General features: G+C 46.6%; 1 protein-coding gene across 2 annotated transcripts in view; it reads right to left on the bottom strand.

The window, feature by feature from the left end:
- dysf (dysferlin, limb girdle muscular dystrophy 2B (autosomal recessive)) overlaps window positions 1-14,405 on the bottom strand; it is a 284,564-nt gene extending 270,159 nt beyond the window's left edge. For both annotated transcript variants that reach the window (XM_080191726.1, XM_080191963.1), the window contains exon 1: window positions 14,098-14,405. In XM_080191726.1, coding sequence (XP_080047852.1) covers window positions 14,098-14,185 — 88 coding nt within the window. In that variant the 5' untranslated portion in view covers window positions 14,186-14,405. The remainder of the gene's footprint in view (window positions 1-14,097) is intronic.
- Between the last annotated feature and the right edge of the window lie 326 nt (window positions 14,406-14,731).

Below are 14,731 nucleotides of genomic sequence, written 5' to 3'. Positions count from 1 at the left end.
TTTACAACATGGAAAAAGGCCCTTCAGCCCAACTTGTCCATGCTGCCCATTTTTTTGAACCCCTAAGCTAGGCCCAGTTGTCCGCATTTGGCCCACATCCCTCGATAACATCTTACCCATTTAACTGTCTAAATGCTTTTTAAAAGACAAAATTGTACCTGCCTCTACTACGACCTCCAGCAGCTTGTTCCAGACACTCACCACCCTCTGGACCCTTCTGTATCTCTCCCCTCTCACCTTAAACCTATGCCCTCTAGTTTTAGACTCCCCTACCTTTGGGAAAAGATATTGACTATCTAACTGATCTGTGCCCCTCATCATTTTATAGATCTCTATAAGATCACCCCTCAGCCTCCTACGCTCCAAAGAAAAAAGTCTCAGTCTATGCAGCCTCTCCTGATAACTCAATCCATCAAGTCCCGGCAGCATCTTAGTAAATCTTTTCTGCACTCTTTCTAGTTTAATAATATCCTTTCTATAATAGGGTGACCAGAACTGTGCACAGTATTCCAAGTGTGGCTTTACCAATGCCTTGTACAACTTCAACAAGACGTCCCAACTCCTGTATTCAATGTTCTGACCATCTCGAGGATATGAGGGAGGGAGGGAGGGAGGGAGGGATGGGGGGGAGCAGGGGATCAGGATATTGAATTTGATGACCAGCTATGATCAAGCTGAATGGCGGAGCAGACCCAAAGGGCCAAATGGCCTCTTCCTGCTTCAAGTTGCTACATTTCAATGTTTCAAAGAAAGAAGAGAACTTTCAACATACGGGGAGAAAGAGAAACACAGTAAGATAGAGAAAGGGAGAGAGTGAGAGAGAGAGACATACCCAAGGAGAGAGGGAGAGAGATAATTACATATCGAAAGGGAGAGACAGATATAGTTACAGACACAGAGAATATAAGAATGAGAAATAGGAGTAGCAATGCCTACTTCACCACTCACCGATAACCTGACTGATCTTTTACCGCAATGCCTCTTTCTCATTCAACAACAACTTCTATTTATGTATTAGCGCCTTGGATGAAATCCCAAGATGCTTCACAAGAACGTTAAAAAAACAAAATGTGATTTTGATTCGATATATTACTGTCACATGCATTAGCATACAGTGAAAAGTATTATTTCTTGAGCGCTATACAGACAAAGCATACCGTTCACAGAGAAGGAAAGGAGAGGGTGCAGAATATCGTGTTCCAGTTATCAATAAGGTAAAAAAAGTTAGAGTCCAATTTTGAGAGCGCAGAGTGAGTATAAAAGATGGCATTAGAAGGTATGCTGGGAACAGCTCACAAGAAGCCACCTTGTTCCTGCACCATCTTGAGACATTTGGTCAGGTGACCAAAATCTTGGCCAAAGAGGTGGGGCGGAATTTTCTGGTTTATCACTCCAGGATTTTCCAGTCCTGCGGCAGAGAATGAACACTTGGCTGAGCGCCAAATTCTCTGTCTCACTTGCAGTGACAGCAGGGCATGAATGGCCGGAGAACACCGGCCAAGAATTAAAGAAATGTCTTAAAGGAGAAAAGCAAGAGAGAGAGAGGTTTAAGGAGGGAATTCCTGATCTTGGGGAACCAAAGACGTGGCCACTGATGGTACAGTGATTCTGACTGGGATTTCACAGGAGGCCAGGATTCGAAGACAGCAGATATTTCAGAGGGCCTTAGGGCTGGAGGAGTTTGCAGGGATAGGAGAGAGTGAGGCCATGAAAGGATTTGAAAGCAAGAATCAGAGTTATGAGATTAAGATGTTGCTTGACTGGGAGCCAGTGTAGGTTAGTGAGCACAGAGGGAGAAGGGGAATGGGACTCGCTGAGAGTGAAGACACTGGAAGCAGAGATTTGGGTTTTGGATCAAGGATCTGGAGGATTGAACAGGAGAGCAGCCAGGAGCACATTGTAAAAGTCAAATCTCAAGGTGACAAAGACATGCGAGAGAGTTACAGCAGCGGATGAGATAAGACACAGGGATAATGAAGGCTGATGTTACAGTGATAGAAATAGGCAATCGTAGGGAAGGAATACTTTTGATTGAAAAGAGTGCAAAGAAGATTTACGGGGATGTTAGCAGGACGAGTAGGCCTGAGCCACAGGGAGAGATTGGCCAGGGTAGGACTTTATTCCTTGGAACATAGGAGAATGAGGGGTGCCCTAATTGAGATGTGTAAACTCATGAGGGGCATAAATAGGACAAACGCACATAGGCTTTTTCCCAGGGAAGGGAAAATTGAAAGAGGCGCAAGCGAAACGCTACTTAACTCATTAAACAGCATTTCACTTCTACCTCTTCCAATTTGGTCTATTACATTGGCTGCCCCCAGTGTGGTCTCCTCTATATCAGAGAGACCAAGCGTAGACTGGGTGGTCACTTTGCTGAGCACCTTCAGTCTGTGTGCAGCAGGACCCTGACATTCCGGTTGCTTGCCATTTTAACCCACGATCTTGTTCCCATGGCCACATGTCTGTCCTTGACCTGCTGTAATGTTCCAGTGAAGCTCAACGCAAACTGGAGGAACAGCAGCTCATCTTCCGGCTACGTACTTTACTTCCTTCCTGTCTTAACATCAAATTCAACAACTTCGGAAGATTTGCTCTACTCCACCTCGGTCCCTTTGTTGACATTCTGTTTCATTTTTAACTGTTCTCTCCCTTTTATTTCTTTATTATCTTTCCTGATTCCGGGGATGGTGGAACTGATGTATGAGGAGAGATTGATTAGGTTAGGATTGTTTTCGCTGGAGTTCAGATGAATGAGGGAGGGGGGATCTCATAGAGACTTATAAAATTCTAACAGGACTAGACAAGGTAGATGCAGGGAGGATGTTCCCGATGGTGGGGGCAAGTCCAGAACCAGGGACCTGAACCAGGTCTGGGGGTACAGGGTAAACCATTTAGGATAAAGATGAGGAGACATTTCTTCACCCAAAGAATGGTGAGCCTGTGGAATTCATTACCACAGGAAGTAGTCAAAACCAAAACATTGAATGTATTCAAGAGGCAGCTGGACATAACACTTGGGGCAATGGGATTAAAGGCTATGGGGAGAAAGTTGGACGATCAGCCATGATCGTAATGGCAGAACAGGCTTGAAGGGCCAAATGGCCTCCTCCTGCTCCTATCTTCTATGTTTCTTGTGTAATGGTCCATTTTGGCAGGACCAATGGGATGAAGGAATGCAATATCAAGGGTAGGAGTCTTAGCTGCATTGAAGAGCAGAGGGATCTTGGGGTCCGGGTCCATAGGACTCTTAAATCGGCCTTGCAGGTGCAGGATGTGGTCAAGAAGGCGTATGGTGTACCGGCCTTCATTAATCGAGGGATTGAGTTTAGGTGTCAGGAGGTAATGCTGCAACTTTATAAGACCCTTGTCAGGCCCCACTTGGAGTACTGTGCGCAGTTCTGGTCACCTCACTACAGGAAGGATGTGGAAGCTATTGAGAAGGTGCAGAGGAGATTTACAAGGATGTTGCCTGGATTGGGAGGCATGCCTTATGAAGATAGGTTGAGGGAGCTGGGACTCTTCTCCCTGGAGAGACGAAGGTTGAGAGGTGACCTGATAGAGGTTTATAAGATGTTGAGAGGAATGGATAGGGTGGATTCTCAGAGGCTATTTCCCAGGGCTGAAATAGTTGCTACAAGAGGACATGGATTTAAGGTGCAGGGAAGCAAGTACAGAGGAGATGTTAGGGGTAAGTTTTTCACTCAGAGGGTGGTGAGTGAATGGAATCGGCTGCCATCGGTGGTGGTGGAGGCGAACTCGCTGGGGTCTTTTAAAAGACTTCTGGATGAGTATATGGGATCTAATGGGATTGGGGGTTATAGATAGGTCTATGGATTGGTAGGTGTTGATGTGATCGGCGCAACTCGTGGGCCGAAGGGCCTGTTTGTGCTGTAGTGTTCTATGTTCTATGTTCTTTCTCCTCCTCCACTCTTTCCCCATATTTTCTCCCCCTTTTCTCGTCCTTTGCTTCCCCTTTCCCAATTTTACCTCTGTCACACCCATCTCCCCCCGTCCCCACCACATCTTCAGCTGTCACAGTTTACCCTCTGATTTCAGCTTCTCTGCCTGTTAGGCTGTTCAAACCCTCTATTCTCTCTACGGACTGCCACTAGTAGCTTTTCCCTTTGGTTTTGTGGCTGTGACTCATCTTTCATTCCCTCCCTCTACAGTATAAATATCCCCCACCTTCTATGCCTTTTAGCTTTGACAAAGGGTCATCAGGACTTGAAATGTCAGCTCTTTTCTCTCCTTACAGATGCTGCCAGACCTGCTGAGATTTTCCAGCATTTTCTCTTTTGGTTTCAGATTCCAGCATCCGCAATAATTTGCTTTCATCCTACCGTGCATTAAGCTGACCTTAAGCTCTATATCCAAGCTATGACTGTAACACTGCATTCTTCACCCTCTCCTTTCCTGCTCTATGTCTGGTATGCTTTATGCTTTGTCTGTATAGTACGCAAAGAAACAATACTTTTCACTGTATACTAGTGACAATGAAGGAATAGCAATATATTTCCAAGTCAGGATGGTGAGTAACCTGGAGGGGTAATTCTAGGTGATGGTGTTCCTAGGTGTCTTCTGCTTTTGTCCTTTGAGATGGTAGTGGTTTGGAAGGTGCTGTCTAAGGAACCTTGGTGAGTTCCTGCCATGTATCGTGTAGCTGATACATACAACTGCCGCTATTCACCAGTGGTGAAGGGAGTCAATGTTGTGGAAGGGGTAGCAATCAAACGGGTTGCTTTGCCCTGGATGGTCTCAAGCTCCTTGAGTGTTGTTGGAGCTGCAGCCATCCAGGCAAGTGGAGAGTATTCCATCACACTCCTGACTTGTGCCTCGTAGATGGTGGAAGATTTGATTTAAATTGATTTAATTTGATTTGTCTGCCTTGTTGGCCAACAAGGGGCATACACACGGTGGGTTGTGCAAGAGTTGCCTAGTGCTTCACGTCCGTTAGTGTACGCTTAAACTGGACCATCTGACGGGCAACACGACAGCTCAGTGACTATCACTGTTTGCTGTGCAGATACAGGGATCCGGGTCGGATCTCCGGCTTGGGTCAGTGACTGTGGGAGTTTGCACATTCTCCCCATGCTCGCGTGGGTTTTCTCCGGGTGCTCCGGTTTCCTCCCACACCCCAAAAATGTGCTTTTAAGCTGATTGGTTTTAATAAATTGCCCCTGAATTGGATCTCCCTTAATCTGGCGCACATATAATTCTCTAAATTTGCACCCCTTTATTGTGGAGTCCACGAGATGTAGACAAAAGTCGTAGGTAGAAGGAGGATTGGAATGAGGCTCTCACTGAGTGTTAAAATGGGTGGCGTGGGCTTGTCGGGCCGAAGGGCCTGTTTCCTGCGCTGTGTTGTTCTTTGTTCTTTGATTGATTATTGTCACATGTGTTAGTATACTGTGAAAAGTCTTGTTTCTTGTGCACTATACAGACAAAGCATACCATTCATAGAGAAGGAAACAAGACAGTGCAGAGAGTGTTACACTTATACCTAGGTTTTAGAGAAAGATCAACTTAATGCAAGGTAGGTCCATTCAAAAGTCTAACAGCAGCAGGGAAGAAGCTGTTCTTGAGTTGGTTGGTACGTGACCTCAGACTTTTGTATCTTTTTCCCGATAGAAAAAGGTGGAAGAGAGAATGTCCAATGTGCGTGGGGTCCTTAATTATGCTGGCTGCTTTGCTGATGCAGCGGGAAATGTAGACAGAGTCAAGGGATGGGAGGCTGGTTTGCACGATGGATTGGGCTACATTCACGACCTTTTGTAGTTTCTTGCAGTCTTGAGCAGAGCAGGAGCCCATACCAAGCTGTGATACAACCAGAAAGAATGCTTTCTATGGAGCATCTGTAAAAGTTGCTCAGAAAGTAGAGGCATCGGTGGGCTTTCTTAACTATAGTGTCAGCACGGTGGGGGGACCAGGACAGGTTATTAGCGATCCGAACATCTAAAAACTTGAAGCTCTCGACCATTTCTACTTTGCTCCCATTGATGTAGACAGGGGCATGTTCTCCTTTACACTTCCTGAATTCGATGACAATCTCTGTCGTTTTGTTGACATTGAGGGAGAGATTATTGTTGCTGCACCAGTTCGCCAGATTCTCTATCTCATTCCTGTACTCTGTTTTGTCATTATTTGAAATCTGACTCATTCCATGGTGTCATCAGCAAACTTGAAAGTCGAAATGGAGGGGAATTTGGCCACACAGTCATAGGTGTATAAGGAGTATAGTAGGGGGCTGAGAACACAGCCTTGTGGGGCACCAGTGTTGTGGATGATCGTGGAGGAGGTGTTGTTGCCTATCCTTACTGATAGTGGTCTGTGAGTTAGGAAGTCTAGGATCCTATGGCAGAAGGAGGTGCCGAGGCCCAGGCCATGGAGTTTGGAGATGAGTTTCATGGGAATAATAGTGTTGAAGGCTGAGCTGTGGTCAATAAATAGAAGTCTGACATAGGTGTCTTTATTCCCTAGGTGTTCCAGGATTGAGTGCAGGGCCAGGGAGATGGCGTCTGCTGTGGACCTGTTACGGTGGGAGGCAAACTGTAGTGAATCCAGGCAGTCCAGGAGGGTGGAATTGACTCGTACCATGATTAACATTTCAAAGCGTTTCACAATGATGGATGTCAGAGCCACCGGTCGATAGTCATTAAGGCACGCTGCTTGGCTTTTCTTTGGTACTCGGATGATTGTCGTCTTCTTGAAGCAGATAGGGACCTCAGATTGCTGTAAATAGAGGTTGAAGATGTCTACAAATCCCCCACCAGCTGATCCTCACAGGATCTGAGTGCTCGTCCGGGTACCCCATCCGGGCCAGTCACTTTCCGTGGGTTGACCTGCCATCTGTAATGATAACCTCAGATACAGGTTCATCGATGGCTTCCAGGGTGGAGGGCATGCTCTCGCTGACCTCTTGCTCAAAGCGGGTGTAGAATGCACTGAGCTCATCAGGGAGGGGTGCCTTGGAGCCGACGATTTTACATGACTTCATCTTGTAGCTTGTTAAGTCTTGCAGGCCTTCCCATAGTCAGCGGGAGCCCCGAGTGGCAAGCCTGAGACTCTGGCTTTGTCTAGTACTGTCTTAGCACATAGAACATAGAACAGTACAGCACAGTGCAGGCCCTTCGGCCCTCGATGTTGTGCCGAGCTTTGTCCGAACCCAAGATCAAGCTATCCCACTCCCTATCATTCTGATGTGCTCCATGTGCCTATCCAATAACCACTTGAAAGTTCCTAAAGTGTCCGACTCCACTATCACAGCAGTCATTTGGCATCTTTGATGGATCTCCTTAGATCGGATCAGGCTTTCTTATATAGGTCAGGATAGCCTGACTTGAAAACCTCAGACCTGGACTTCAGCAAGCAAAGGATATCCCTGTTCATCCATGGTTTCCTTTTGGGAACACACGGATTTGCTTCTTTGGCACACAGTCTTCTACACACTCACTAATGAAGTCAGTTGCTGTAGTGGCGTACTCATTCAGGCTGGTTGCAGAGTTTTTAAATAATGACCAGTCCACTGACTCCAAGCAGCTCCGTAGGGGATCATCCGATTCCTCAGACCAACATTGCACAACTTTCCTTAACTGATTCTTCTGCTTCAGTTTTTGGTTTGTAAGCCGGGAGCTGTAGCACAGCCTTGTGATCCGATTTGCCAAAGTGTGGGTGGGCGATAGAGTGGTATGCATTGGGAGTTGGGAGGTGAGTTACTCTCCGCAGGATTATTAGCCTTCTACCTGCTCTGGTAGCCACAGTAAGAACATAAGAACATAAGAAATAGGAGCAGGAGTAGGCCATCTAGCCCTTTGAGCCTGCCCCGCCATTCAATAAGATCATGGCTGATCTGAAGTGGATCAGTTCCACATTCCCGCCCTCTCCCCATAACCCTCAATCCCCTTGCCTATCTACCCACGTCTTAAATATATTTAGCGAGGCAGCCTCTACCATTTCAACGGGCAGAGAATTCCAGAGATTCACCACTCTTTGAGTGAAGAAGTTCCTCCTCAACTCCGTTCTAAACTGCCCCCCCCTTATCTTGAGGCTGTGCCCTCTAGTCCTACTGTCCTTTCTGAGCGGGCTAATATGGCTAATCTCTGTCCTTTATGTTTCAATGAAATCACCTCTCATTCTTTGACATTCCAATGGGTAGAGTCCCAACCTGTTTAACTTTTCCTCATAAGACAATCCCTCCGTTAAGTCTCCAGCCAATGGTAACCCCCAGGATGTTGGTAGTGGGGTTCAGTGATGGTAATGCCATTGAATGTCACAGGGCAGTGGTTAGATCCTCTTTTGTTGGAGATGGTCATTGCCTGGCACTTGTGTAGTGCAAATGTTATTCGCCACGTGTCAGCCCTTTTCTGTACTCTTTCTAGTTTAATAATTAGCCTTTCTATAATGGGGTGGCCAGAACGGTATACTGTATTCCAAGTATGGTCTTACTAATGTCTTGTACAAATTCAACAAGACGTCCCAACTCCTATATTCAATGCTCTGACCAATGAAACCAAGCATGCCGATGCCTTCTTCACTACTCTGTCCGCCTGTGACTCCAGTTAGAAGAAGGTATGAACCTGTACTCCTAGATCTCTTTGCTCTATAACTCTCCTCATTGCCCTACCATTAACTCTGATCTACCAAAATACATCACGTCACATTTATCTAAATGTGAGGGCGGCACTGCTGCCTCACAGCGCCAGGGACCTGGGTTTGATTCCTAGCTTGGGTCACTGTCTGTGTGGAGTTTGCACGTTCTCCCCATGTCTGCGTGGGTTTCCTCCGGATATTTTCCGGGCCTTGCTGCATTTGGATACGAAGTGCTTCAATATCTGAGGAGTCGCAAGTGGTGCTGGACATTGTGCAGTCATTAGCAAACATCCCCACTTCTGACATTATGATGGAAAGGCGGTCATTGATGAAGCAGCTGAAGATGGTTGGTCCTCGGATCCTCGGACAATGGATTGACCCGGGGGTGATGGTCATCTGGAACTCATTGCCTGAAAGGGTGGCAGAACAAGTACTTGGATGTGCTTAAAGTGCTGTAACCTCGAGAGCCATGGATCAACAGCTGGAAGGAGGGAATAGGCTGATATGCAGCAGGTGATCACGAAGGCAAATGGAATGCTGGCCTTTATAGCGAGGGGGATAGAATATAAAAGCAGGGAGGTCTTGCTGCAATTGTACAGGGTACTCTGGAGAGACAAAGGTTGAGAGGCGACCTGATAGAGGTTTACAAGATGTTGAGAGGAATAGATAGGATGGATTCTTGGAGGCTATTTCCCAGGGCTGAAATGGTCGCTACGAGAGGGCACAGGTTTAAGGTGCTGGGGAGCAGGTACAGAGGAGATGTTAGGGGTAAGTTTTTCACTCAGAGGCTGGTGAGTGAATGGAATCGGCTGCCGTCAGTGGTGGTGGAGGCGAACTCGCTGGGGTCTTTTAAAAGACTTCTGGATGAGTATATGGGATCTAATGGGATTGGGGGTTATAGATAGGTCTATGCCTTAGTAGGTATACAAGTGATCGGTGCAACTAGTGGGCCGAAGGGCCTGTTTGTGCTGTAGTGTTCTATGTTCTATGTTCTATGTACTAGAGAGGCCGCAGCTGGTGTACTGTGCACAGTTTTGGTCGCCGCACTTGCGGAAGGATATTTTGGCCTTAGAGGGAGTGCAGAGGAGGTTCACTAGGCTGATACCGGAGATGAGGGGGTTGGCCTATGAAGAGAGACTAAATAGACTGGGTCTGTACTCGTTGGAGTTTAGAAGGATGAGGGGGGATCTTATAGAGACGTATAAGATAATGAAGGGGATGGATAGGGTAGAGATAGGGAGATTCTTCCCACTTAGAAAGGATAGCAGGACTAGAGGGCACAGCCTCAAGATAAGGGGCGGGGAGTGGCGCAGTTTAGATCAGAGTTGAGGAGGAACTTCTTCACTCAAAGGGTGGTGAATCTCTGGAATTCCCTGCCCGTTGAAGTGGTGGAGACTACCTCGCTAAATATATTTAAGACGTGGGTTGATAGGTTTTTGATAGACAAGGGAATTAAGGGTTATGGGGAGAAAGCGGGAAAGTGGAACTGAGACACGACAGATCAGCCATGATCTTATTGAATGGCGGGGCAGGCTCGAAGGGCTAGATGGCCTACTCCTGCTCCTATTTCTTATGTTCTTATGTTCTTATGAATGGGCAATGGAAAGGTATGGGATTGAACACTTAACTCGGGCTCAAATATTCCTCCAAGGCTGCCAAAGCAGGTATCAAACTCAGGACACAGAGGAAAGTATTTGATTCTGCATTACCCAATCAATTTCAGTAGAAGTTTCAATAAGGTTTATGTTTTGTAATATCTAAATAAATTAAATATATTTCTAAAAAAGCACTGGAGGGAGTGCAGAAGAAGTTTCTAAGAATGGTTCCAGCAGTGAGAAGTCATAGGGTCATAGAAGTTTACAGCATAGAAATGGGCCCTTCGCCTAAACTTGTCCAGGCCACCCAGTTTTTACCACTAAGCTAATCCCAATTGCCTGCGTTTGGCCCATATCCCCCAATACCCATCTTACCCATGTAACTATCTAAATGTGTTTTAAAAAACAAAATTGTACCCGCCACTACCACTACTTCTAGCAGCTCGTTCCAGACACTCACATCCTCTGTGTGAAAAAATTGCCCCTCTGGACACTTTTGTATCTCTCCCCTCTCATTTTAAACCTATGCCCTCTAATTTTAGACCCCACTGACTTTGGGAAAAGATGTGACTATCTAGCTGATCTATGCCATTCATTATTTTACAGATCTCTGTAGGATTGCCCCTTAGCCTTCAATGCTCCAGGGGAAAAAAAGGCCCAGTGTTTCCAGCCTCTTCTTTTAACTCAAACCATTAAGTCCCGATAGCACCCCAGCAAATCTTTTCTGCACTCTTTCTAGATTAATATTCTTTCTATAATAGTGGCCAGAACTGTACACGCTATTCCAAGTGTGGCCTTAACAATGTCTTGTACAACTTCAACAAGACGTCCCAACTCCTTTATTCAATGTTCTGACCGATGAACAAAGCATGCTGAATGCCTTCTTCACCATCCTGTCTACCTGTGACTCACTTTTAAGAAGCCATGAGCCAGTACTCTTAGATCTCTATGTTCTACAACTCTCCCCAGTGTCCTACCATTAACTGAGTAAGTCCTGCCCTGGTTCAAGCTACCAAAATGCATCATCTCGCATTTATCAAAATTAAACTCCATCTGTCATTCATCAGCCCACTGGTCCAATTGATCAAGATCCTGTTGCAATCAGAGATAACTTTCTTCACGTCTACTAAGCCACCAATCTTGGTGTCATCTCCAAACTTACTAACCATGCCTCCTGTATTGTCACCCAAAGCATTAATATAAATGACAAATAACGTTTTTTTTTATTTATTAATTCTCTATTACAGAGGAGTTTCAGTTATAAGGATAGATTGGAGAAGTTGGGACTGTTCTCCTTGGACAGAAGAAGGTGGATGGCACAGTGGCACATAGTGCCTGGCACCTGGGTTCAATTCCTGGCTTGGGTCACTATCTGTGCAGAATCTGCATGTTCTCCCTGTGGCCTGCGTTGGTTTTCTCCGGGTGCTCCGGTTTCCTCCCACAGCCCTACTGGTTGAATGCATTGGCCTTGCTAAATTTTCCCTCAGTATACCCGAACTGGGTACACGACTAGAGGATTTTAGAACATAGAACATTACAGCGCAGTACAGGCCCTTCGGCCCTCAAATGTTGCGCTGACCAGTGGAACGAATCTAATGACCCTCTAACCTAAACTATTCCAATGTTATCCATATGTCTATCCACTGACCATGTGAATGCCCTTAAAGTTGGCGAGTCCACAACTGCTGCAGGCAGGGCATTCCACGCCCTTATTACCCTCTGAGTAAAGAACCTACCTCTGACATCCGTCCTATAATTACCACCCCTTAATTTAAAGCTATGTCCCCTCGTGTTAGCCATCACCATCCGAGGAAAAAGGCTCTCACTGTCCACCCTATCCAATCCTCTGATTATCTTGTATGCCTCAATTAGGTCACCTCTTAACCTTCTTCTCTCCAATGAAAATAACCTCAAGTCCCTCAGCCTCCACCATACCAGGCAACATCCTGGTAAACCTCCTCTGCACCCTTTCCAATGCTTCCACATCTTTCTTATAATGCGGCGAACAGAACTGTACGCAATACACCAAGTGCGGCCGCACCAGAGTTTTGTGCAGTTGCAACATGACCTCACGGCTCCGAAATTCAATCCCTCTACCAATAAAAGCCAACACACCGTATGCCTTCTTAACAACCTTATCAACCTGGGTGCCAAGTTTTCACAGTAACTTCACTGCAGTGTTAAAGTAAGCCTACTCATGACACTGATAAATAAACTTTAAAAACCTTTTAAGGCTAAGAGATTTGATAGGGATGTTCACAGTCATGAGGAGACTGTGCAGAATAAATAGGGAGTTAGTATTACCGCTTGTAAAAGGATCGAGAATGTGAGGGCACAGATTTGAAGTGATTTGCAAAAGAAGCAAATGTGACGTGAGGGAGTGGTTTGGGTCTGGACTGCACTGCCTAGAAGTGTGGGGAAGGTAGGTTCAATCGAGGCACTCGAGAGGATGTTAGATGCTTACTGAATAGAGACAATGTGCACAAGTCATGGGACTAAATGATAATTTTCATTTGGAGAGGCAGGGCAGCCATGATGGGCCGAATGGCTTCCTCCTGCACCGTCACAATCCTGTGAGATGGAAGGAGTCAGTGTCTAAAGAATGGAACCTGTGATTGGGATTGAAGATTGGGAAGAATTCAGTCTTCCCTGTTTTTCGTGGGGAAGCAGTCTGATAACTCAGAGGTGGAGAGAGGCGATGGTGAGGCAGTGCTGGATGTCATCAGCGTGAGTGTGGACCCTAACGCTGTGTGTGACTTTGCACTATGTCACCAGGGGCAGCATGTGGGAGGCGGCCAAATTGGGACACCAGGACGTGCAGGCACGGAAGGGGAAGCCAGTTCGGTCTGTACTTCAGCAGGAGTGCCGTTCCAACCAGCTGGACAATGGAGGAGAGGCATTAGAGGAGGACCGTGTGGTCAGCCATGTCATAAGCTGCAGCCAGGGCGAGGAGGGAGTGTCTGACATTGGCACAGTCCACACAGAGAGTACTGTCTTTGATAAGGATTGTTACAATCCTGTGACAGGGTAAAACTCCGACTGCAGAGACAGAGGGAAAGACAGAGGGAGACAGGGCTGTCTTTGATAAGAACTGTTACAGCGCTGTGACAGAGTAAAACCTTCACTGCAGACAGAGAGAGATATACGTAGTTCAAAAGTTTATTTATCAGTAGGCTTGCATTAACACTGCAATGAAGTTACTGTGAAAAACCCTAGTCGTTTCACTCTGGCGCCTGTTCGGGTACACTGAGGGAGAATTTAGCATGGCCAATGTGCTTAACCAGCACATCTTTTGGAGTGTGGGGGGGAAAACTGCAGCACCCAGAGGAAACCCACACAGATACTGGGAGAATGTACGAACTGCACACAGTTACTCAATCCGGGAATCGAACGCAGGTCCTTTGGCACTGTGAGGTGTGACAGGGTTAAAACCCGGACTGCAGAGAGGGACAGACACATACATCTTGAGTGAGACATATCTGTATAGAGTTACACGCTTTCATACAGAGATAGGTAACAGACTAACAGAGAGTCACACGCATAAAAACACATCTATATAAAGTCAGAGAACACAAAGGAATGGATAATTAGTGGTCCAGAGCAAAGCTTGAGTTACTGACAGAGAAATTTACCAGACCTGTTTGGAAAAGGCAAACTCTGCCTTTACTGCCTTTAAGTTACCAGCCTGAAACTCAACAAGAGTTCAATTAATTTTAAGCCAGGATTCTATTTATTGTTGGCCCAGCCGCCTGCCCTGTAACCGAATCCAGTCTATATTTAGCCTGAGGAATACTGAGCCTATTAGTTAATAAATACACGGTTAGAGAGCTCTCTCTCTCTCTCCTTCTCCCCCTCTCTCAGGCTGGGCGGAACCTCTCAGTGGGACAGGCTGGGAGGGGGGTCCCCAGCTCCTTACCTTGACAGGTCACCGAGCAGTAAGCGTCGCTGATATCATCCTCAATGATCTGCAGATTCTCTGCCCGAAGGACAAACACCCGCAGCATCTTTCCTGGGATTCAGTGTGAGCCGGGATGGAGTGAGCTGGGAGTGCACAGGGCTGCTCCGTTAACTTTTCACTGCTTATCCCTCTCTCTCTCTCTCTCACTCCCTTCCTCTGTCTGTGGTTTGTTCCTTCTGTCTTTGATTCCTCTATCTCTCTGACTGGGCGGTTCACTCAGTCCCTGCCCCTGATTCTCCTGGGATCAGTTGCGCCAATGCAGTGAGTGTCTGGCTGGCCCACCCTATGTGAGGGGCATCAGAATGAAGCGCACCGCCCCGGCTCATATTTATTGATCCCACACTGCGGCTCTCTCAGCCTCTGCACACAATCGGAACAGCTGAAGGTGGAGGCCACTCGGCCCATCGTATCTGCACTAGCTCTGCGCATGAACACAGTGCCATTTCTCCCCACAGTCTTCCATTTCCAGATAAGTCAAATGAGGGGTGGCATAGTATAAGAACATAAGAACATAAGAAATAGTGGGTTAGCGCTGCTGCCTCACAGCATCAGGGACCCAGGATCCATTCCAGCCAGGGGTCACTGTCTGTGC

This window comes from Carcharhinus amblyrhynchos, chromosome 1 (genome assembly GCF_965287045.1).
Source record: "Carcharhinus amblyrhynchos chromosome 1, sCarAmb.v2.hapA, whole genome shotgun sequence".
In the NCBI taxonomy this organism is placed as follows: Eukaryota; Metazoa; Chordata; class Chondrichthyes; order Carcharhiniformes; family Carcharhinidae; genus Carcharhinus; species Carcharhinus amblyrhynchos.
Note: the sequence above shows the minus strand (reverse complement) of the source record. Positions and strands in the feature narration are given on the sequence as shown.